Source organism: Hordeum vulgare, chromosome 1H (genome assembly GCF_904849725.1).
Source record: "Hordeum vulgare subsp. vulgare chromosome 1H, MorexV3_pseudomolecules_assembly, whole genome shotgun sequence".
NCBI classification, from domain to species: domain Eukaryota; kingdom Viridiplantae; phylum Streptophyta; class Magnoliopsida; order Poales; family Poaceae; genus Hordeum; species Hordeum vulgare.
In genome coordinates this window covers 486,647,019-486,672,430 of record NC_058518.1, presented here as the reverse complement: position 1 = coordinate 486,672,430, position 25,412 = coordinate 486,647,019, and the positions used below count along the sequence as shown (strand labels likewise).

Here is a 25,412-nt window from a genome sequence, read left to right as displayed (position 1 = left end):
TATTTAGCTAAAGTTAGTTTAGCATTAGTCATGAGCTAGAAACTAACTCTAACAACTAGCTAAGCTACAGTATCCAAACATGGCCTTATTAGTTCGCTGGGAGCGCACGTGACCAAATAAAATGATGTAGAGCTGTGCTGCTAGTGACTTTGTACCGCGCGGCGCAACAGTGATGAGTTGCAGTTGCAGGCATGCTATTGCTGCATCACGCACGCAAGACCTTGGGGCGGCATGGGTGGACTGTGGGCTGACCTCATGCACGCAGCTCTGATTCGTACCGACTCATGCTACCACCCTCCAAGAGCAGAAATATTCTTCATGATTAGCTGTACTAATATTTCTGGTGAGTGCTAACAATGCAGCAGCTCCCCAAACTAAAGCACATCAGTAGATCCCCCAGCATTGGAATGAAGCGGGAAACTAGCCATACTCAAAGCCGTGTGTACTACTCCCTCCGTTCTTAAATATAAGTCTTTTTGAATGTTTCACTATTATACTACATAGGGATGTATATAAGCATACTTTAAAATATATATTCAATCATTTTGTTTCGTATGTAGACCCTAGTAAAATCGCTTAAAAGACTTATATTTAGAAACGAAGGGAGTACTAGATAGTAGATAGTAGTACTAACATTTGAATGAAGCGGGAAACCGGAGAATGACGTTTTGGCTCCCGGGAGCCATGGAGGCCTTTATTTAAAAAAAAATTCAATTCAAATTTTTATGATTCAAAAAATTCTGAAAAAAATATACATGTATGTAAGGATGTAACCAACATGTGTGTAAAATTTCAGATCAAAATACTTTAAAACGTGATCTGTACAAAAAAGACAAATTCATGGTCTCAAATGATGAATAGTAACATGTGTTAAACAGCCTCAGATTTGTCTTTTTTGCACAGCTCTCATTTCAACGTATTTTGTTCTGAAAATTTACACACTTGTGCATTATACCTTCATTTATCTATGTATTTTTTTCAGAATTGTTTGAAACATTAAAATAGAAATTTTCACTGAATTTGAAGTTCGAATTTAAAGGGCTCCAGTAAGCTCGGGAGTCAAAAGCAATATTTAGGAAAACTAGCCGTATTCAAAGCCGTGTGTACTACTAGTAGTGAGTTCGGGAGACAAAAGCAATATTTGAGAAAACTAGCCATATTCAAAGCCGTGTATACTACTAGTAGTGAGCTCCGGAGCCAAAAGCAATATTTGGGAAAACTAGCCATATTCAAAGCCCTGTGTACTAGTACTAGTAGTGAGCCTTTGAGTAGTGTATATACGTACTACTGCCACAATGCCATAAGTTGCAACCAGCAATCTTTGGATCATGTCAAACCTGCGCCAAAATGATGTGAAAACGGCAGTGTTTCTTTCGCCATAAGAGCAAAACTAGTGCTCCGCCAATGGAAGTTGAGCCATTTGTGTACTGAAGCCTCTGCTCACACCTGACACGGCCATGTGAACGAGCTCGCATCCCGCAGAAAAAAACTGGAACGCTTTCAAAATTATGTCTTGTTGCACCAAAATTATCCGAAAACTCGAGTTCTCCTTTCACCATAAAATCAAAACCACGACACCAGTAATGGAAGCATAGCCCTTTGTTTATCAAAGCCTCAGCTGGCACCTGCCATTGCCATGTGAACGAGCTCGCATCTTGCAGAAAAAAACTGCCCCATCTCATTCTCGAGGGAGAGAAAAAAAATGAACAGGCCCGTCTTTAAAAGCAGCGCTCCAGTGCCAACTATAATGGCAGAGCAGGCAGAGAGGAGGAGAGGTGGCCGGTAGCCGGTATCGGTAGTTAACCGAGCAGTAGTGCTCTGCTCTTCTCTCCTCCTGCACGCGGCACACTTGTTCGCTCGCTCGCTCATGGCTGCCGTCCTCCGGTGCCTCCTGCTGGCCCTGGCCGTCCTGGTTGTCCGCAATGCCGCCGCCCTGCCGCACCACGGCCCCGCCAAGCACGACTACAGGGACGCTCTCACCAAGTCCATCCTCTTCTTCGAGGGCCAGAGGTCCGGCAGGCTCCCGCCGTCCCAGCGCGTGTCCTGGCGCCGGAGCTCCGGCCTATCCGACGGCTCCTCCGTCAAGGCGAGCACCTCCGGCCGTTCTTTCTTGCTGCATTTCCCCTGCATTGCATTGTGTTCAATGGCTGACATTGCCTCTTTTCCCCAGGTTGATCTGACCGGAGGGTACTACGACGCCGGGGACAACGTCAAGTTCGGGTTCCCGCTGGCCTTCAGCTCGACCATGCTGGCGTGGAGCGTGCTGGAGTTCGGCGGGATGATGAAGGGCGAGCTGCAGCACGCCCGGGACGCCGTCCGCTGGGGCTCCGACTACCTCCTCAAGGCCACCGCCCACCCCGACACCGTCTACGTCCAGGTCCCTCCCTCCCCCCGCCCCCCGTCTTCCTCGTTCCGGCACTGTTGATTGATTGATGCATGGCTCGGGCGCTCCTTGCCGCAAAGTACAAAGCCATGGACCACGCACCACTCAACTCACTGTGAGCGTGACCGACTGTCGCTAGGTTGGGGACGCGGGCAAGGACCACGCGTGCTGGGAGCGGCCGGAGGACATGGACACGCCGAGGACGGTGTACAAGGTCGACCCCAGCACCCCCGGCTCCGACGTCGCCGCCGAGACCGCCGCCGCGCTCGCCGCGGCATCCCTCGTCTTCCGCAAGTCCGACCCGGCCTACTCCAGCCGGCTCGTCGCCAGGGCCAAGAGGGTACAAGCACCCTACACACTCCCCATCCACCATTGCCTCCTCCCCTGCCGCATCTTTCTCGCCGTGACGCTGACCAGCTGCTCTGTTCCGCGTAGGTGTTCGAGTTCGCTGACAAGCACAGGGGCGTGTACAGCGCCAAGCTCTCGTCATACGTCTGCCCCTACTACTGTTCCTACTCCGGATACCAGGTAGGGTCCCAGCTGCTGCCACCATTATTGTCTTTTTTCTTGCTCTGCTTTCCCTCCCATTGGCTGGTTCCACAGACCTGTGAGCGAGAGAGCATGGGCGCCATGCATGCGCTCTGCCCTATGCTCGGCGTCGCCTGCTTTTCTTCCTCTCGTCTCGTGCCGTTTGTTTGTTTAATGGGACCGATGCATGACTGGAAACAGGACGAGCTGCTATGGGGCGCCGCATGGCTACACCGGGCGACCAAGAGCCCCGTCTACCTCAGCTACATCAAGCTGAACGGCCAGCTGCTCGGCGCCGACGAGCAGGACAACACCTTCGGATGGGACAACAAGCACGCCGGCGCCAGGATCCTGCTCTCCAAGTCCTTCCTGGTGCAGAAGGTGGGCGCGCTGCAGGAGTACAAGGCACACGCGGACAGCTTCATCTGCTCCATGGTGCCCGGCACCCCCACCGACCAGACGACCTACACCCGGGGCGGCCTCCTCTTCAAGCTCAGCGACAGTAACATGCAATACGTCACCTCCAGCTCCTTCCTCCTGCTCACCTACGCCAAGTACCTCGTCTCCGCCAAGAAGACCGTCTCCTGCGGCGGCGTCGCCGTCACCCCGCAGCGCCTCCGCGCCATTGCCAGGCGTCAGGTCCGTCGGCTTCTTGCTTCTCCTTCTCTACCATCGTCGTCGTCGTCGTCAACGGAAGAGCAGGTTTGATCACCATGCCGTTTGTTTCTCCTTGCTGCAGGTTGACTACCTGCTGGGGAGCAACCCGATGGGCATGTCGTACATGGTGGGGTACGGCGCCAAGTACCCGAAGAAGCTGCACCACCGGGCCTCCTCGCTGCCCTCCGTCGCGGCGCACCCGGGGAAGATCGGGTGCTCGCAGGGGTTCACCGGCCTCTACTCCGGCGCGGCCAACCCGAACGTGCACGTCGGCGCCGTCGTGGGCGGGCCGAACCAGAACGACCAGTTCCCCGACCAGCGCAGCGACTACGAGCACTCGGAGCCGGCCACCTACATCAACGCGCCCCTCGTCGGGGCGCTCGCCTACCTCGCCCACTCCTCCGGCCAGCTCTAAAAAAAAAATCCAGGGACGCGCCGCATTATCGGTCCCAAGATTGTTCGTTGCCTTGATTGTTCCGGCGATCTAATTGATTGTTGCGATCCGGAGACCCCAGTGCAAGCAACACTAGTGGGTCTTGATTTATCCATCCTACTTACTACTGCTCTAGCCTCTAGGTAGGTGTTAAGTACGAGTGCTAAGTACGTCCAACTGTGATTCATGTACAACATGTACTCAGGTTGTTGTTGCAGCTCGCAACTCGTTATGAAATCAAGTCTTTGTGTCGAGTGATTCTACGTTTCTACTCGGTCCGTCCTTTACTCGGTTACTGAGTTTCTAATGTGCGGCTCTGTATTTGTTTTACTTTACATTTGTTGTTTTAACTTCATTTGTGCTTGTTGCAAACACTCACCAGAGTTGACGTCATCGTTTGTTGAAACGAATCATAAGAACGGTCGATGGCACACTGAAAGGAACAATGAGAGTCAATGACCCATATGTACAGATCTCCCAGGTTTAAAATTTAAAGTGACACTGCGACATCGGTGCAGAATATAATTCACCGAGATTACAACAACCATACATAGCCAGTGGTGCTACCACCGTCATCACCGTGATTGCAAGCAGTAGGCATCGAACGTCTGTCCGGTCAAGATGAAGTTGTGTTCGTTCAGTTGACCCCACCAGCTGTGTGGCTGAACGAGGTGTACAACCGAATAACTGAAACGCAGCGGCTATCTCTTGCGTGATCCACATGGCAATGGCACGTCGTACGTCCTGGCATAATTGCCCAACTGTAGATGCTCCACCGTGACGTCGATCCACATACTGCATCAGTCTAGATTTATCAATATATCATTTATAGTATGTTGCTAGGCGATTTACTCAAGTTTAAAACAAAATACGAAGTGGACTAATTAACCCGAACGTAGGTAGCACTCCCTCCTTAAAAAAAAGAGAGCCTTTACATCATTATTTTAATGATCTAAATGTTTTTATATTTCTTGACCGAGGGAGTAACTTATAGCTAATTGGGTTTTCTATTTCATTAAAAATGCGCTGGTGGTACAAAGGACTGCGGTTAGAGGCCGACTGGGAGCTGGGATGGGGACCGATAAAGGGTTTACCGCGGGGGGGGGGGGGGGGGGGGGGGGGCGGGGGGGGGGGGGGGGCGTGCTTGCGACACACTTCCTTCAGGGCAAAATGAGTGAATTCACATATTAAAATATATCTATATACGTCCGTATGTAATTTATATTAGAAATCTTTAAGAATTTATTTTTAAAAATATAGGAAATATGTGATGCGTGAAGATTTCGAGGATGACCGATAGAGAAACAACAATTTGTTGCGGGCCAGGTCAAGGACATGGCCAACCGACAGCGGGGGAGGCGCTAGGACATATGCCACGAGAAGGAAGAAGGCTCCATATCCATTGAATTAATCCAATGGCTCGGACCATGTTCTCCTAAACCATTTTTTCGGTTAACTGACACATAGACGACAGCATAGTTAAGAGATGATGGAATTGTCTCTGTTTTATGTAATTCACGTACACACAATTACATGTACATATCATCTTTCAACTAGACTTGAACAATTTAAATAGAATAATGTATGTGATGATGGTCCGGTGTGGCGTTGTGGGTGATCGATGGCGGTGCGAAGCATATTTCCCTCTCACGTGATGGCAACCACCATCGCATGAGGAGGTTTTTGGCGCCAAAGGCAGCACGAGATGATGGAGTGCAACTACAGTTCCTTGTCAACATTTAGGGTGTGTTCTTCCCACCACTCTGCGACTCAACTCCTGTAACTGGCGGAGCTGAAGTGAAAAATAATTATGGAGCGGGAGAATGGGTGCTCGTTAGATCCTTCATTTTCGTAAAGCTGGTGTGTTGCCGAACGACTCCTTAGTCCCAGGATTGGGGCTCTAGCGGTATGGTGGATGCTCGAGTATGAAGCACATTGATGTGAAGTAGCAACGGCTAGATCCGCAAAAAAAGAAAGAAAAAAAGACCAAGCTTTATCTAAGATAAGATGCATTGGCTAAGTGTATTTTTTTGTTGAGAACGAGGATAACACGCGGTCTTTGCATCGAGTGATGCACACAGTCATATATTATAATAAAATATGCAAAACCTAGCCCACGAACAACCTTGATCCGACAAAAGCGAAAAGAAAACACGAGGTCGCATGCCTCGTGACAGTAACTCCATCAGATAGCTACTAACCCCATGATAAAAGACAAATCAAAACAAAAAATATACAAGTCATAGGCTATGCTTTCAAGAAAAAAAATTATCGCACGTTCGTTGATAATGACGATTCCAACACAACGTTGAACTCTGGATTCTCATCCCCAAGTCAAGTTTCAATTCATCACATTCAATAAGAAGAAAACGCATGCCCGTGTCGAGTGTCGACATAGCCTAATCAGAGATCTTGCGTTTTCACGAGAGTGCGTAAAGTCGTCGTTGAAGCCGTATGTACCATGATCCCTTATTTGGCTACTGACGCCTCGTTAACCTGATACCTCTTTATAAGATAACAAAAGACATATATTTCATAACGTGTGCCCCCCATCACTGTAGCACCACCTTCAACCCAGCAGCAAGAGGCTAGAACTCACAACTTCGCCATAGATACCATGCAACACGTGGCGGTAGCACACATGACTTGATGCCTCTGGATGAGACGTCATGTGTTCACTTCGTTGGCGCGCGTCAACGGAGGCTTCACCCGTTGGCAACATGCACTATCGACCACTCCGAAAGAGACACGCGTGTCACTCGTCGAGCCGCATCAAATCCGATCTGTTGATGGATGGGACGTCTCAAACCACCGTCATCCTTAGAAAGGTAGCACCACCTCGAGATCCAGACTCCCACTGATCCTGTAATACGACCATAGAGTCTGCCGCCTTCGAACAAGAGGTTTCACCACCATGATTCCAGGCGCTACACGAAGCACCCAACTTCGCGCCAGCCGCTGCTATTGCCCATACAACAACAACCATCGTGATCCTGTAATAAGCATCGGCGACGTCGGAGGAAGCTCTGGCCGCCTAGAGCGTCCTGCGACGTCCAGGGGAGCGGGATGCCGAGATCGGGCGCCACCGACGGCCCCAGAAGGATCCACCACCTGGCCCATCATACGTGGCGAAGGGGACGCCTCCACCGCCATGATCGAAGCCGCCGTTTACGGGGATCATGCACCATTGATCGGCCACATCCCCTCCAGATCCACCCTTCCAGGCCACATCCAAGATCCTCGCCGTCCCCATCATGGACGACGCCGAGGCCTCGGATCGCACCGGAGGAGGGGGCGAAACGAGAACAAGGAAGTTGGTTGGTACAAACATTGAACGTGCGCTAAGAGATGATGTCAGAAAGGGACCTTAAATAAATGAAGAGATGAATTGGCCGCCAGGAAAGGGATCCAATCCAAGATTGGATCAGGTTAAAAAGCAATGGCTGAAATCAGAGATCCATCATCCAATTCCAACGTATAACAGCTAGTATATTCTTTCACAGGAATCTATCACCAATGATCCAGGAGAGAAAGTACAAACATCGCACGTGAAGCTGTGCAAAGCAGCGCTCTTGCCATGTGTTCCGGAATCGAGTGGATTCTATTATAATTTTGAAATAGAAATGTTCCCGAATCATCCCAGCTGGACTGATTTAACTAGTGTATTTGAATATACTTGTGTGAGGATCTAAGACGAGACGTACGGGAAACTAGCGTGGATTTGTATAGATGTAAAGTAAGTATTGCACATCTAAGTTTTATATTATCGATCATATGTAGAAATTCATATTTTTCTTTTCTCCTTTTTATGTTTGATTTAGTTATCTAGATGTGCAATAACTATGTAACATTGTAGATGTGTTCTAAACACATCCATCATAATATGCTGTAGAGTACTTTTGGATTTTAAAAAGGTGAAGAGGACACATTTTGTAAACTAAGGCCCTGTTTGTTTCAGAAGTTCCGGGTTTTTTTAGTCTCAACTAAAAAGTCCCTAGTTCCTACCCGTTTGTTTCCATGGACTAAATATGGACTAGAGGTCATTAAATAACATGTATAAAGACCATGTTACCCCTAATAATGTAGTAGTAGTTATTAAATGACATGCTAAAAGTAGGGGCAATGTTAGAAAAAGTATAAAAAAGTCCCTCTCATAGGAACTTCTTCCTTTAGTCCAAACTAGTACAAATGCCCGTACGTTGCAACGGGCTATAAATTTAATAAAAATCGGTCTTTGTATTTTTTTTATTATAATTAATTGATTTTCTATGATTAACAGTTTCATTTATAATTTTGTGCACTGTTTGTGTTTGGAACAAACATAACGACTTGTTATACACAACACACACAATCTTAGAAAAATATGAGAAATGCCTAATAAAAATATGAGAATATTTCTCAAAAAATAAGAATAATAAGATTTAATATTGACTTGAGATGATGGAAATATTAATATGTAATAATTCGAACTAAGTTTTCATCAATATTTGTAAAAACTTCGTAAGATTTAACCTGTATTAAATCTCGATCAAAATTTTTTTTTGCTGAAAATAAAATTGCGAGTTCAAATAACCATAAAATAGGAAAACAAAAGATTAAAAAAGAAAAACTCAATTAATAGCCACAGAGAACTGAAGAAGCGTGAGCTATTGGATCTCATCCATCCATGCATCAATTTGATTGGATTGGAGAACAAAACGAAGGCTGCAAGCTCGCATAGATTCGTAAAAGGAATTAATTAGATTAACAACAGTCGATGCTAAAAAAGAAAAAAACTGACAACGACCAACAATCTCGGCTGCCAGATCCGTAAAAGGAATGAATCAGAATTAAATTCGTAAAAAGGCCTGTTGCGGCGAGGCCTGTCGGGGAGGGGTGCGCGAGGCCGGTCTGGCACATCGGTGGCCTGTTTAGGGTCGTCCTCAACGGCTGCTTGACGGCTTCGGGCCTCCGGATTGCGTTCAGCCCACCCTCTGACGGTGCCTTGCTGTGGGGTGCGCGTGCAGTGCGGCTGCCCGTATAGGGGCGATTTGATTTTGAACCACCACTTACTTTGAACTTTGACAATTTGCCACTATTTAGATTGTAATTGATTTTTTGCCACTCTTTATTTTGCCATTTGTTCACACAAAAACAATACTTATAAATGATACACATATTATATGCACAATACAGTGGGCAAGTATACCCGAGTGTGCCTGTTTGCCGTGCACAGGACGAACTCGATCCCCATCTCTCCCGCATGGCAGTCCACCCGCGTCGTGGTCGCGCGCCGCGCCGCGTTCGCCCGTGCCTCGCCCCCGCCCCCGCCCGCGCCGCGTTCGCCCGTGCTGTTACCGCCGGCCGTGCCCGCGTTTGCCCGCGCCGAGGCCGCGCGCCTCGCCCCCGGACCAGCGCCCTATGTCCGGGCTCCGTGTCGCGCCTGCACATGGTCGTGGTCGTGTCAGGCCGTGGCAGTGCTCGCGCCCGTGTCGTGGTCTCACCGCTCCTGCGCCTGGCCTGTGGGCGTGCCAGGCCGTGGCCGCGCCCGGCCGACAGCCGCCCGGCGGCGCCGCGCCTGTGGCCGCCCCTGGCTGATGCCTCGTCGCTGCCCGCTGGAGCGGCCGTGGCCGTGCCCGCTTGCTTGCCCGTGCTGCTGTTGCTTGCTTGCCCGCGCCCACACGTCCGCAAGCAGCTTCCATGTCTGCTCCGACTGGCTGCCTGAGACGGCTTCGTCCCTCAGTATATCCCCTAGCTTCGCGCCGTTATGCACCACCTTGTCATCCTCCCACTTCTTCGCCGCCGCCGTCTCCACCGCCTTGACCCTCATTTTCCCACACGAAAGGTAGTAGCTGGCACAGCCGAGCTTGTTCTTGAGCTCTGCTTGGCGGCCTCGAAGACGCGCTCTGTCTTGTCCTCGTGTCGCCGGATTCGACGGGCCGTCGTCGGTCCACTGGATCAGATCCGTCCGGATCTGGCTCTTCTCTGTCCCCAACCTCGTCTACTCAATCCCCTGACTGCAACCTGCAGCAAGACCCACGCCGGTGAGCCATCTCCTCCCCGTGCGTCTCCCCGGTCTCCTCTCTCTCTTCTCACCCTCTCCGTTCTCTCTGAAACATGAATCAACAGCTGCCCATGGATCTCAGAGCAAGCTAACAGGCGCGGACTACAGGTTGATTTCTAGTAACAATGGGGGGTGTTCTACAAAAAACGAAACGTTTTTCCGTTTGACTTAAACATGGTGTGCGAATTAATTTTAGAAAACATGAGGGACTTTTTTGTAAAAGTGTCGTGACGGACCGCTCCGCGCTTTATTATCGGAGTACAGATGATGCAACCAGACAGAGAGAAAACAACAACACTGCAGACACTAAAACAAGGTTCAGGTTCAGGTCCATCATCTCATCCAAACACAAAAGCCTTTCTGCTAAAGCTAAAAAAAATGTGACACTCGAGCCAAAGGAACTCCTGCAGTCAGGATGGGGGGATACGACGATTTTCATCAGCGATAACAGATCAATGGATCGGAAATCGAATTGATTTGTCACACCAAACAACCCACAAATCCAAGTTCCAGCACCGACCAAAAGATCGAAAGCAAGAACTGAAACTAACGATACAGGCTATTCAAAGAAACACAGAAGGCCCTAGACCAAATATCATGATCGGGCATACGTTTCAGGCGCCGTCCATGGTGGAGGTCGCTGCGGCTGCCGGGCGCTTCTGGAAACTGAAACCTGCAGGATAGATGACGATGCACTGTAAACATAATCCACAACTTACCTCACCCAGGTACTTCTGCACAAACTCTGAACCAACCACTCTGATAAAAGCAGCAGTAATGTGATGTGCCACAGCTTTAGCAAGCATGGTCTTGCCAGTGCCTGGAGGACCATAGAGCAGCACCCCTTTTGGAGGATCAATACCAATCTGCTTGTACAATTCATGATGTGTCAATGGTAACTCAACTGCCTCGTGAATTTCTTGTTTTTGGATATCACATCCTCCAATGTCCTGAACATAATCAGAAATAGAATATTGTTATTGAGGTTTTTTTCAATCCACTGTATGAAACAACTTCAGTAAGTCGTAAAGATACAAACTCCATAAATTGAAAAGTTCTGATCATGTTATGCACACAATTCTCAGGAAATAGGAAGTGTTCAATCTTGGTTCGCTTTAAGGATAGGGAAAATGACACAGGATCAAATCATTGCATGGGCATACAGATGCCGAAGTAAGAAAGCCACAAATAGCATAAAATTTAAAGGATTAATTAAACCATTCCTACAGTACTATGGTGATTTGAGAGTTTCGTTTATGTTGGCGAGAGTAGCTTCACAACATAGAAGGAAATGCACCGGCAGTACAAAAATTGCCGGTCGGTCTCCAAAACTGATCCCAGCAATTTAGAACACAGGCCAGAGGCAAATCCAACATTCAACCAATATATCTGCCAAAATTCTACTGTTCATTGAACAATTATACAAAGAAACTATTACTCTATTAGTACTATTATTATTATGGGTAAATAACTGAGAACAGAAGCAGAGAATATACATGTTACAGAGACCAGCTAGTCAATGCATAGCTATCTATTCCTGTTTATCAAAAATGTAACACTTGTATTGTCAGCATAAAAGCTGCAGAAGTTATGTACATAACTGCGGAAACAACCGAAGCATACTTCAATTTCAGGCAAAGCAATTCATTCACAAACATCATCAATATCTACTACTATAGCAACTAATTCATATCTACTAAAGGATTCCATAATCTACATGAAGTATGCCCAAATTGAACACATGCCACCGGCTATTCCAGTATTCCACCAATCTATCTGCCAAAAATCTGTTGTCCATTGAACAATTATACTACTCAAGAGACTATGACCCTACTACTGCTATTATAATCACTATTATGGGCAAATGACTGAGAATAGAAGCTACTCAAGAGACTATGACCCTACTACTGCTATTATAATCACTATTATGGGCAAATGACTGAGAATAGAAGCAGATAACATACTTGTTACAGAGACCATCTAGTGTGACTGAATCTTAACTTGGTGAACAAATTCAGGATCCCAAATGCATCTAGGGTTGGCAGAGTCGAAGACAGCGATCCTAATAAAGCATCAAATTGAGCTAGGGTTCAGACGAATCTGAGAAAGACCAGGAGCAGGAGCTGCCGGCCGGCGTACCCACCTGAAGCTATATCCCCTTCCACCCTCAACAATGCCCACGAGTGCAGCAAGGGTGGCCTCCCTTACCGGAGCACGCGCCCATGGAGTCCGCCTTCTCGTCCTCCCGGTCCTCCCATACCGGAGCAAGGGCGTCCTCCCCAACGACAACCAGCACCATGTCCGCTCGACAGCGACGTCGACGCGCCCGCGTGGGCCGGCAAGGTGGGGTCGGCCGTGCTGTTCGCGGCAGGGCTGCTCGGGTCCCAGTAGGGGTTCTTCAAGCAGCAGGCGTCGGCGTCGTCGTCGTCTTTCTCTTCTTCCTCGACGGAGACCAAGCCGCTCAGCCGCCTCCTCCGCCGCGGGCCGAAGCCGCCGGAGCAGGAGCCGTCCCTCAGCCTCCCCCTCCTCCGCGACCCCAACGACGCCGACATGCCGCCCGCGTCGGCTCCAACTCCATCACCGACCCCGCCGCCTCCCGTGAGCACGTCGCAGCACCAGCTGCCGCCGAAGATCCGGCTCACGGCAACGCAGGCGGCGGCGGCGGTCACCGTGAGCCCGCGACGGCGCCACCAGGAGTAGGAGCTGCCCACGACGCGGACTCGCGCGCGACGTCCCTCTCCTCTCCCTCACCACACACGACTCCCCAGCGCAGACCCTCGCGAGGCGAGGCCGGAGAAGGCCGGGGCGAGGTGGATCCGGGTTGGGGTCAACAGATCCGAGCGGCTCCAGCTCTGATCTGGCCAGAGACGGGCGCGAGGTGGCCGACGGCGGAGCTTTAAGCTCGGGCTCCCATGGCGACAGCCTCGCAGCAGGGAAGAGGGAGACCGAGTGAGGGAGAGAGGAAACGTTTTTTTCCAGATCCACATAGGGACTGCGGGTTGAATACCCGGAAATGGAGGGGGTTTTCTGCAAAACTGCAGACGACGTACGACAGAACCGATCGGCGCTTTATTAGTAGGTAAAGATACCCCTTTTAGTTCCTAAAAGTCCCTCATGTTTGTTTCATATGAGATTAAAAGAGACTTTTTTTTAGTCCATACACCAAAAAAGCCTTGGAAACAAACACCCCCTAAATACCGCCAATTTTAGGTTCCTCGGCCGGTCAGCAGAGATCACATGATGGGTGCATGCTTTCAATGCGAACATAACCTGCGCCTGACAAGGCTTCTATCCATGAGCAAGTAGTAGTATGCTCCAGATCGGAAGTACCACAGCGTAGGACAGTCACTGCGGCATAGGAGGACGAGATGTGCCGTGACTCAGTGACTATGACCGGGAGCAGTAAACTAATCGCAGAAACCGTGTTTGCTCCGAGGCCAGGTTCAAATGCTCCGAGGCCGTCTTCCCGCCAGGTTCAAATGCTCCGAGGCCGTCTTCCCGCCAAATCCAATCTTCTCCTCCTCGTCCCCTTCCCGCCAGCCTCGAGCACTACACAAAATAAAGGCCAGATCAGTTGCGGTTTCTGCACTGGCTGCAGCCACGCTGATCAAGAAGCAGACCTGCTGTGTTTTAACTTTGCCTGATAATTCTACTCGTACGCATGGTACGCATGCAGCAAGTTGGAGTATGTTTCGTTGATTCTTGGGGGCCACGAAATAAACGGCATAGGAAAATTGGAGGGACATGTCAGAGGATAAGCACGCACACATGGGGATGTATGTGTTTTTTTTTTGAGCTTGGGGATGTGTGTGTGTGTGTGTGTGTGTGTTGGGAGAACATGGGGTGCCATTGGGTGGGGTGGTCGCTCCCTGGTCAACTGGTCAACCTCTATTTGGTTTGCGGAATTCTGAGAGCTTTGGGATAGAGAAAAAAGAGAAAAGCATATGTTCATTGTTGAATATGATAGAAATGCAGGTGCAAAACGATGTACCGGAAAACACAAAAATATATCAAAAACTTAGTGTTCCGTTCCAGAGGAAGGAAACGCAAACAAATCCTACTGAACACAGTCAAGTCACGTCAAAGGCGTACAACTAGAATATTGTTATGCCACTACAGAGCCAGTTCTTGTAGCTCACATATCCGAATCCAAAAAAAGAGGTCCAGGTGGATTGACAAATTCCCTCATTTTTCTTTTGAAAGTTAGATCAGAGGAAAAAATTTCTTTGCTTCATTCATTCTATTGCAAAATCTTCACAGTTGCAGTCCCGAACGCGGTGGGGAATCATGATGCGATACGTATTTTTTTGCCTCATTTGTCTTTGGACCCCTACCTATAAGCTACTTCCTCTGTAAACTAATATAAAAGCGTTTAGATTACTAAAATAGTGTTCTAAATGTTCTTCTATTAGTTTACGAAGGGAGTACAAGATACATTTCAGAAAGTTCAGAATTCTTTTGAATCCGGGAACAAACATTGTGAAACTCTAATCTGAAACCTATAAACACAAAGTAAGGTATTTGACGGCGAACCCAAGCAGTTCACAACATATATTTGAGTACCGTTGAGTGGCTAAAATGCTTGGTGGTATGAACCGTGAAGAGTCTCACCGACATGATCCTTCCCTTCCAATTCATTGATGAAATCCAGGTTGACTTTCTCCTCCACATGCAGGTGAAGTCTTTCAAATATGTTTTTGAACGCTAAGTTCCAAGCACATCCCATAACCTCCACCGCCCATAACTTCGAATGAGGGGTTTCAGTTGTCTAATCTCAGTCACCATCTAACTATTGACCCCTTCAAGGGTGAGAACATATGGGGATCCGCCATGCAACCCCTTCCATGAAAAGCACACAAATATGATAAAATCTTAAGCTTCAAGGTGGGCTATAGCACGAGCATGAGGATTTGGTGTACTCAGGAAAAAAGACGTGAAGAGGAACTTGCAAAACCTTGAATACTAGCAGGGGCGGGCCCACGTTAGCCCAGCAGGTAGCCCATGACACCGGGTAAAAAACTGCCTTACCTTATATATATAAAGCCCAGGAGGACCTGGACACCCCTATAATTTCTAATGGGACACCCATACAACCCAAAAAACCACAGCTAGCTAACTAAGCCCATGCCGAGGACACGATAGTACATTAGAATCGATCAACCAATGGATTGATTCATCTGTACGACTGTACCGCTGTTCGTACGCGTCGCCTGTTGTTCGTCTCTCGCGGTCTCGCCGTTCGGCCGCCTGCGCTTCGGCCTGTCGCCTCGTTAACCTGCTGATAGTCTAGATCGTCAGATCGCCCCAATTCACCCAATCAGACAATCAGTAAAGGTATGTTGCATTAGATCCACATCACAGTATGGCTGTCCCTATTTCAACTCGTAAATTCTGTTCTAGTTCTTACTTTGTCTCTCTAGCCCTAGGGAATTAGGGCTACTGGATAAGATTAAAAAAATTAACTGTATTAGCTATTGGACTATTTGGAGATTATAAATTACTATGGCCGGAAGCAGCGGCAAGCCAGCAACATGTCAAGTACGTTGTATTTTACTTGCAATCCCCTGAATAATTATAAACATGATTCCTAGTTTTTTTCCTTTTGTGAAGAAATAGATGATTATCTAAATAATTACAAATTGCAGGAGAAGCTCAGTTTATGGATAGGTTTCTAAAAAAAAGGAGAACCATAGTGCAAGATGAAGGTCCATCACACGAAGATAATCATAATGATGCCTCGATCCCGTCATAGATTGACGTCCCAGCCCCGCCATCACCACCTGGATAAAATGATGCCTCAACACGTGAATCTAGTTCTACCAATAATACAAGGAATTCAGTTCAAGTTGAAGAAGATATCAATTGGGAAGAAGAAATTAAATTTGATCCAGGTAAAAGGAGAAGCATAGATGAGTATCATCCGAATCAGAGAGATATGGTAAGAAGGAAGTATTTGGCCAATGGGCCTTGTCAACCTCGTATTGCTGATTTTAAAGTTACAGAGATATGTGGTAGAGACAAAATGTTCATTCGGGAATGGTTTGATGAGTTTGAGAGCTGGCTTGAGTATAGTGAGTTCAAACATAAAGCATATTGTTTTTGCTGTTTCTTGTTTAGACCACGCAAGAAGAAAGAAGCTGGGTATGATGCATTTGTTGCAAATGGTTGGTCAAGTTGGAATAAAAAATACAGATTAAGGGAGCATGTAGGAGACATCAATAGTGCTCACAACCAAGCAAAAAGAGATTGTGATGTTTTGCTGAAATAGAAGCAACACATTTATGTTGCTCTAAATAACCAAAGTAATGCTGAGAGAATTGCTTATTATACTCGACTAAATGCCTCAATTGATGTCTCTAGAGTGTTACTGAAGCAAGGGTTACCTTTTCGTGGCCATGATGAGTCCGAAGAGTCTCTCAATAAGGGTAATTTCTTCGAATTTCATGCTTACACAGTAGAGCAAAATCCAGATGTAAGAAATGTTGTGGCCCATAATGCTCCAGGTAATAATCAGTTGACTTCTTCAAAGATTCAGAAGGACATAGCTGAATGTTTTGCAAAGTAGATATTGCATTCGGTTCTTCAGGAAATTGGTAACGATGTATTTTCTTTGCTGGTTGATGAATCGAGGGATGTGGCTGGTAAAGAGCAAATGGCGGTGGTATTGCGGCATGTTGGTAAATGTGGAGGTCGCTACAGGAATCAACTTCTTTGTCGTCCGCCATCACAGACGGCAAAGAGAATACCACAGACGGCAAAGAATCTCACGGTCGGCAAAATTTCTGCATCAGCCTACGACGGCATAGGACCTTCTTTGCCGCATGTCTCCCCAAAGCGGACGACAAAGCTCTTTGCCGTCAGCTTTCCATAGGAGCAGTCGGCAAAGTGCTCGAGACGGCAGCCGACAGGCGTTGCCTCCGTTAGGGGTTAACGGAGGCTTTGCCGTCTGCCTCCCCCTTATTCTTTGCCGTCTGCCTCCCCCTTATTCTTTGCCATCTGCTCCCCCTTATTCTTTGCCGTCTGCCTCCTCCTTCTCCCCCCTCCACTCTTTGTTGTCTGCCTCCTCCTCCCCCCTCCTCTGTGCCTTCTTCTTTGTCGTCTGCCCACCCTGGAGGCAGACGGCAAAGAGCCTATATAGACACCCCAGGATGCACAACTGGGTGCCATGTGGCACCTTTGCCATCTGCCAGCTGATGGCACATGTCTTTGCCATCAGCTAGCAGACGGCAAAGAGCCCATATAGTACCTGTTTTTTTGTTTGATATTATTTCACAGCACACTTATATATATATATATTTGACAGCACATTTATATAATTCACCACACATATATGATATATAGTTCACCACACATATACTTGCCAACACATATATATAATTCACCACACATATATGATATACATATAAATCAATGTACATCCCCATATATCGAAAGAACCAACATACAAAGTATTGCACTGTTTATCCATATATACATATACATATAGTTCGACATTGTTCATCAACTCAAATGAAAACTAGATGATATACATATAAAGTTCATCCATCGACATTGTTCAACTCCATGAATGCTAGCTTCCATGCATGTAGTATATCCAATGTGCAAAAATATGAATAAGAAAGTCAGAAGAAGAACAAAATATGATGTTTTTGAGCTAATTATGTCATTTTTAGTGGAAAACAAGCTAAGAATATAATATTCATGAGCTAACCAAGGTTCTTATGCCATTTTTAGCTCATTATGGCATTTTGGAGCTAAATGGGTAAATTATGTCATTGTTGGGGAAATTAAAGCAAGGATAATATGAAAGAGGAGAAGAAAGAGGAGGAGGAGGAGAAGAAGAAGAAATCAAGAAGAAGGAGGAGGAGGAGGAGGACGAGAAGGACTAGAAGGTCCTTGGCCTTCTCCTTCTTCTCTTCTTCTTCTTCTTCTTTCTTTCTTTTCATTTTTCCTATTTATTCTCCTCTTATCCTCTTGTTGGAGCTAAATTACCTAATTATGTCTTTTTGGAGCTATATGGGCTAATTATCTCATTTTAGAGGAAAACAAGCTAAGAATATAATATTCATGAGCTAACCAAGGTTCTTATGCCATTTTGAGCTTATTATGGCATTTTGGAGCTAAATGGGCTAATTATGTCATTGTTGGGGGAAATTAAAGCAAGTATAATATGAAAGAGGAGAAGAAATAGGAGGAGGAGGAGAAGAATAATAAATCAAGAAGAAGGAGGAAAAGGAGGAGAAGGACTAGAAGGTCCTTGGCCTTCTCCTCCTCCTCCTGCTCCTCCTCCTCTTCTTCTTCTTCTTCTTCTTTCTTTTCATTTTGCGTATTTCTTCTCCTCTTCTCCTCTTGTTGGAGCTAAATTACCTAATTATGTCTTTTTGGAGCTAAATGAGTTAATTATCCCATTTTAGAGGAAAACAAGCTAAGTATATAATATTCACGAGCTAACCAAGGTTCTTATGCCATGTTGAGCTTATTATGGTATTTTGGAGCTAAATGGGCTAATTATGTCATTGTTGGGGAAATTAAAGCAAGGATAATATGAAAGAGGAGAAGAAAGAGGAGGAGGAGGAGAAGAAGAAGAAATCAAGAAGAAGGAGGAGAAGGAGGAGAAGGACTAGAAGGTCCTTGGCCTTCTCCTTCTCCTCCTCCTCCTTGTCCTTCTTCTCTTCTTCTTCTTCTTCTTCTTCTTCTTCTTCTTCTTCTTCTTCTTCTTCTTCTTCTTCTTTCTTTTCATTTTGCCTATTTCTTCTCCTCTTCTCCTCTTGTTGGAGCTAAATTACCTAATTATGTCTTTTTGGAGCTAAATGGGTTAATTATCCCATTTTATAGGAAAACAAGCTAAGTATATAATATTCATGAGCTAACCAAGGTTCTTATGCCATTTTGAGCTTATTATGGAATTTTGGATCTAAATGGGCTAATTATGTCATTGTTGGGGAAATTAAAGCAAGGATAATATGAAAGAGGAGAAGAAAGAGGAGGATGAGGAGAAGAAGAATAAATCAAGAAGAAGGAGGAGAAGGAGGAGGAGGAGAAGGACTGGAAGGTCCTTGGCCTTCTCCTTCTCCTCCTCCTCCTCCTTCCCCTTCTTCTTCTCTTCTTCTTCTTCTTCTTCTTCTTCTTCTTCTTCTTCTTCTTTCTTTTCATTTTCCTATTTTTTCTCCTCTTCTCCTCTTGTTGGAGCTAAATTACCTAATTATGTCTTTTTGGAGCTAATTGGGCTATTTATCCCATTTTAGAGGAAAACAAGCTAGGTATATAGTATTCATGATCTAACCAAGGTTCTTATGCCATTTTGAGGTTCTTATGGCATTTTGGAGCTAAATGGGCTAATTATGTCATTTTTGGGGAAATTAAAGCAAGGATAATGTGAAAGAGGAGAAGAAAGGGGAGGAGGAGGAGAAGAAGAAGAAATCAAGAAGAAGGAGGAGAAGGAGGAGGAGGAGAAGGACTAGAAGGTCCTTGGCCTTCTCCTCCTCCTCCTTCTCCTTCTTCTCTTCTTCTTCTTCTTCTTCTTCTTTCTTTTCATTTTTCCTATTTCTTCTCCTTTTGTTGGAGCAAAATTACCTAATTATGTCTTTTTGGAGCTAAATGGGCTAATTATCCCATTTTAGAGGAAAACAAGCTAATTACATAATATTCATGAGCTAACCAAGGTTCTTATGCCATTTTGAGGTTATTATGGCATTTTGGAGCTAAATGGGCTAATTATGTCATTGTTGGGGAAATTAAAGCAAGGATAATATGAAAGAGGAGAAGAAAGATGAGGAGGAGGAGAAGAAGAAGAAATCAAGAAGAAGGAGGAGAAGGAGGAGGAGGAGACGGACTAGAAGGTCAAGGCCCCTTCTAGTCCTTCTCCTCCTCCTCATTCTCCTCCTTCTCCTTCTTCTCTTCTTCTTCTTCTTTCTTTTCATTTTTCTTATTTCTTCTCCTCTTCTTGGATCTAAGTTAGCTAACTATGTCTTTTTGGAGCTAAAGGGGCTAATTATCTCATTTTAGAGGAAAACAAGCTAACTATATAATATTCATGAGCTAACCAAGGTTCTTATGCCATTTTGAGGTTATTATGACATTTTGGATCTAAATGGGGTAATTATGTCTTTTTGGGGAAATTAAAGGAAGGATAATATGAAAGAGGAGAAGAAAGAGGAGGAGGAGGAGAAGAAGAAGAAATCAAGAAGAAGGAGGAGAAGGAAGAGAAGGAGGAGGAGGAGAAGGACTAGAAGGTCCTTGGCCTTTTCCTCCTTCTCCCCGTCCTGCTTCTCCTCCTCCTCATTCTCCTTCTTCTCTTCTTCTTCTTCTTATTTCTTTTCATTTTTCATATTTCTTCTCGTGTTCTCCTCTTCTCCTCTTCTTGGAGCTAAATTAGCTAATTATGTCTTTTTGGAGCTAAATGGGCTAATTATCTCATTTTAGAGGAAAACAAGCTAAGTATATAATATTAATGAGCTAACCAAGGTTCTTATGCCATTTTGAGGTTATTATGGCATTTTGGAGCTAAATGGGCTAATTATGTCTTTTTGGAGCTAAATGGGCTAACTATGTCATTGTTGGAGGAAATTAAGGCAAGGAGAATATGAAAGAGGAGAAGAGAAACTTACCGTAGTGGTCATCAAGGAGGAGAAACACCTGGAGAAGGGTCGTGCGATGCCGCTCGGGAGTTATTCTGCAGAATAGATATTTTGCAATGTCTCCTCCTCCTCCTCCTCCTCCTCTTCTTCTTCTTCTACTCTTCTTTCTTATCCTCCTCCTCCTCCTCCTCTTCTTCTTCTTCTCCTCCTCCTCTCCTCTACTACTCTTCTTCTACTCTTCTCTTTTTCTTCTTCTTCGTCTTTCTCTTCTTCTTCTTCTTCTTCTTCTTCTTCTTCCTTTTATTCCTCTTCTTCTTCTTCTTCTTCTTCTTCTTCTTCTTCTTCTTCTTCTTCTTCTTCTTCTTCTTTTTCTTCTTCTTCTTCTTCTTCTTCTTCTTCTTCTTCTTCTTCTTCTTCTTCTTCTTCTTCTTCTTCTTCTTCTTCTCCTCCTCCTCCTCCTCTTCTTCTTCATTTTCTTCTCATCTTGCACTAACCGAATTAACCTAAACTAGTAGTAACCTAATAAACTAACTATCTAAATTAAATATCTAATTTAAAAGAAAAAAACTGAAAAAATAGGGTACCGGAGGCACTCACCGAAGTTGGGGACGGCCGGTGAGGGGAGGGGCGTCGCTGGGAACCGGTGAGGGGAGGGGCCTGCGCAGGGAGCCGGTGAGGGGAGGGGGCGTCGCCGGGGCAGGTGAGGGGAGGGGGTGGCGCAGGGAGCCGGTGAGGGGAGTGGGCGGTGTCGGGGCAGGTGAGGGGAGGGGCGACGCAGGGGGTGGCGCAGGGGGCGGCATAGGGGGCGACACAAGGGTGGCCGGCTGCCGGTGGTGCAGGAGGGAGGCGCGCGCACGGTGGAGAGAGAGACAGAGTGGGGAGTGGGGTAGTGGAGCGAGGGGTTAGGGGGAGATGGCCGTTATAGGGATGTGAGCTTTGTCGTTTGCCCCCGGACGACAAAGGGCCCCACAGCGGATGGCAAAGGCCAGACGGACGGCAAAGAGCCCGTCCGTTGGACCTGGCCAGGCCCAAGGTCTAGTGGGACCCATCTGCCCTCTTTGCCGTCTTCCCTAGGTCTCTTTGCCGTCCGCAGGCAGACGACAAAGCCTTGGCCGATGGCAAACATTCTATTTACCATCAGTGAGCCCTTTACCGTCCGTTTTAGGTCAGCTGACGCCAAAGATCTTCTATGCCATCAGCCAGCAGACGGCAAAGAACTGGCTGATGGCAAATTACTGGATTCCAGTAGTGGGTGCCATCGAGACATTAGTTGGCCTTACTCATGTGAAGGAGAGAACCTCAAAGTATCTCAAGTCTGCCATCGATGATTTATTTGCAGAATATAAGTTAAGTTTCAAGCAAGTTAGAGGTCAAGGGTACGAAGGTGCGAGTAATATGCGAGGTGAGTTTAATGGCTTGCAATCCTTAATCACGAGAGAGAACACCACAGCTTATTATGTTCACTGCTTTGCACATCAGCTTCAGTTAGTTGTTGTGGCTGTTGTTCGTAAGTACAAATGCATTGGTAATTTTTTTTGATATGATCTCGGTCTTCTTGAATGTGGTCTCTCGATCATCAAAGAGAAAAGACATGATTCGAGACAACTATAAAGAACAAGTGTGTGAAGCTTTAGGTTCTGGACTAATGAAAAGTGGGACGGGATTAAATCAAGAACTAGCTCTTCAAAGACCAGGAGACACTCGATGGAGTTCTCACTACAAAACTCTTAAGAGTTTGATTGATATGTTCCCCACAATTGTCAAAGTGCTAGAATATGTTGAAGAAGAAGACATGGATGATACAAACCGAAGGCAAGCTTGTGGTCTTCTTGTTTATTTCCAGTATTTTGATTTTGTGTTCTACTTACAGCTTATGTCCACTATATTGATAATCACAAACACATTATCATTGGCTCTACAACGGAAGAATCAAGACATTGTGAATGCCATTAATTGTGTGAATTCAACCAAAGCCTCGTTGACTGATTTGAGGAGAGATGGATGGGAATCTGTCCTGCATGAAGCATATGTCTTTTGTGACAAGCATGACATTTCCAAGTTGGAAATGGTAGACCAATATGTGAATTCAAAGAAGCCACGAGCAAAATCAGGTATCACTAATAGGCATCATTATGAAGTGGATTGTTTTAATGATGTTATTGATTGGCTGCTTCAAGAACTTGGTAACCGTTTCAATGAGAAAAATTCTGAACTACTTGTCTGCTCAACGGCTTTGAGCCCAAATGAATCGTTTCGTGATTTCAACTTAGAGCATTTGATGAGTCTAGCAAAACTTTATCCAAAAGATTTTGATGATGGAGAACTCACGGACCTTAGACATCACATTCATCTTTACATTGTTGATGTCCGAGCAGATGATCGTTTCTTTGGTTTAAGTAATATTTGTGAGCTCTCTCAAAAAATGGTGGATACAAGGAAACATATTGTATATCCCTTGGTTTATCGCCTTTTGAAGCTAGCACTAGTATTGCCAGTTGCCACGGCTACAGTTGAAAGATCTTTTTCAGCTATGAGAATTGTGAAGACATATTTGCATAGTCGTCTTGGTGACGCCGCATTGAAGTACAACCTTATTTGTTATGTGGAGAAAAGCGAAACGAGGAAGGTTACTAATGATGCAATGATTGGTCGGTTTGAGGACATGATAGAACGTAGGAAACCATTTTAGTAAGGTAATGGTTTTAGCTTACTTATTACACAGCTGTAATTAATATGTTGCTAAGTGGCTTTTTTTTATTTGTAGGCAATCAGGATCTATGATGCATTTTCTCGTCATCAGTTATACTTTATTCATAATTTGGACACTTTAATTCTTCTTCATTGTTTAATTCCCAGCAATCAACTAATATTTTGAGTGAACTGTTTATTTTGGACCTTTGACGATCATATCCATAGTCATATCATATTCTATATATATTACACCGTTAAATGTATTACTTTTATCTATATTATGACCTGTTATCCACATATATGTGATAGACATGGGACCCTGGATCATTTTTGTCCTGGTTCCGCCCCTAAATACTAGGGGGCAAAGTCGATTGATGCAGAAGCATTAGAGGGTCAAGTAGGATATGCGGGCTAGATATAGGTCACACATGACAGTTCGCCATGGTTTGAAAAAATCCTATCCATCGCCTATAGCAAAGACTGGGCTAGCCCAGTTTCAACACTATGTACATCCCGATGGTTCTATTGGGTTTTTCTTTCTGTTTTCAGCGGTTTTCTTTCTATATTATATCCAATATCTTTTTTCCTTTCGTTGATTTTTCTTTTAATATTGTTATCTTAAATTTTTGAGACACAAATCGTAAAAATTTCAAAAATTTAAGAATATATTTTATAAAAATCATAAACATTTTAATTATTCAAATCATTTTTTGAATTCATATTTTTATAATATGACGTTGTAAAGTTTCTTATATTTTATAAAAATTGTTTTTTTTATAAAATTAATGAAATTCCGCTCTACTGCTTTTCAAAATCTCACGAAAATCGCTAGCCTATTTTCTTTCTTCAATAGGGGACCCACTGACTTTTCTTTCCAGAGCGCATGAGAACGTGTATTACTCCGTTCCTAAATATAAGGTGCATTAGTTTTTTAAAAGTCAAACTATGTATATGTTTGACTAACATTATAACAAAATATATAATGAGTTACAATAACAAATATATAAAATATAAAAATATATTTCATGATGAATCTAGTGGTAATGATTTGGTATTCTAGACCTTGATATTTTGGTCTACAAACTCGGTCAAAGTTAGATAAGTTTGACTTTTTGAAAAAATAATACACCTTATATTTAGAAACGGAGGCAGTACATTCTATTTATCACCCAAGGCGAAGCATAAGAATATACCCGCCGTGGACAACCAACTGTACCCACACCGGGACTACCCCTTAACAATAAACATTGCTTCTTGCGTGCGTGTTCCGGCCGTTCAAGGGAGGCGAGCTAAGAGATCGATCAATCAATACTCAGGAGATGAGCAGTGGTGTCGGCCGCGGGACCGCTCCGGCACCGGCTACCACGCCTCCTCTCCTCCACCACTGCTCCGCCTTCGATTCCACCAAGGTACAATCTTTAATCTCTTCTTCTCCTTCGAGCTTCGACTTCCTCTATTCTCAACACAAACCCTAGTAAGGCTAGAATATGCACGCACAATGATAGTGCAATCCGTTGGTGATTGTGCTTTAACTTTTGTTCTATGATCTGTAGTATATTCAGATGCTAGCTTGCTTATGAACCCTTTTTTCTTTTTCTAAGTGGAGGCTAAATATTTACCTCATCGATTAATCAAGAAGTCAATTAGTTTTTGAAAAACCTGACAAAAACCAATACGAACAACCCAAAGTCATACTATTCACACAACACGAAACACCGTGACCGCACATGTGGTCCTCCTAACGCATCACAACCATAACATTCGTCACTTGTACAACACAACGGAGCTCTAGAGAAAAACACCGACTACGATAAAATAGAGCACCCTCCATCGTAAATTCAAAATTATTTTGAATTTTCTTCCAAGAGTAAGCTATTTTTAAATTCCAAATGGGATACTTCTAATAAGACGCTTATTTTAGTTAAGCATTTTGAGCATTTATTTCCTCCACTTTATTTTATAGGCTTTATTTAAATAGTTCTTTTGATTGTATTTTATTTTCCAAAATAGTTCTCCTGATTTGTTTGAGCCCAGTTTTCAATTGAACCATCGTCATTTGTATTGATTATTTATTTTGCATGAGGCCTTTAATCAAATCAA

The 25,412-nt window shown here is 45.2% G+C and overlaps 1 protein-coding gene and 2 pseudogenes across 1 annotated transcript; 2 read left to right on the top strand and 1 right to left on the bottom strand.

Annotated features, from left to right (window-relative positions):
- The first annotated feature begins 1,742 nt into the window (after positions 1-1,742).
- On the top strand, positions 1,743-4,255 carry LOC123448258 (endoglucanase 3). The gene is made up of 6 exons (XM_045125091.1): positions 1,743-2,086; positions 2,171-2,377; positions 2,523-2,723; positions 2,819-2,911; positions 3,113-3,550; positions 3,651-4,255. Exons 1-6 carry the CDS (start codon positions 1,868-1,870, stop codon positions 3,981-3,983), a joined length of 1,491 nt encoding a protein of 496 aa, XP_044981026.1. The 5' UTR covers positions 1,743-1,867; the 3' UTR covers positions 3,984-4,255.
- Positions 4,256-10,458: 6,203 nt separating this feature from the next.
- On the bottom strand, positions 10,459-13,035 carry LOC123417276 (annotated as a pseudogene).
- On the top strand, positions 12,595-23,402 carry LOC123401515 (annotated as a pseudogene).
- The last annotated feature ends 2,010 nt before the right edge of the window (positions 23,403-25,412 follow it).

Bases quoted from the DNA above. Each gene is read 5' to 3' on its own strand.
- LOC123448258 (XM_045125091.1), top strand. From the start codon at position 1,868: ATGGCTGCCGTCCTCCGGTGCCTCCTGCTGGCCCTGGCCGTCCTGGTT. The intron at 2,378-2,522 runs GTCCCTCCCTCC...GACTGTCGCTAG, and splicing joins CCGACACCGTCTACGTCCAG to GTTGGGGACGCGGGCAAGGA. The intron at 2,912-3,112 runs GTAGGGTCCCAG...GACTGGAAACAG, and splicing joins GTTCCTACTCCGGATACCAG to GACGAGCTGCTATGGGGCGC.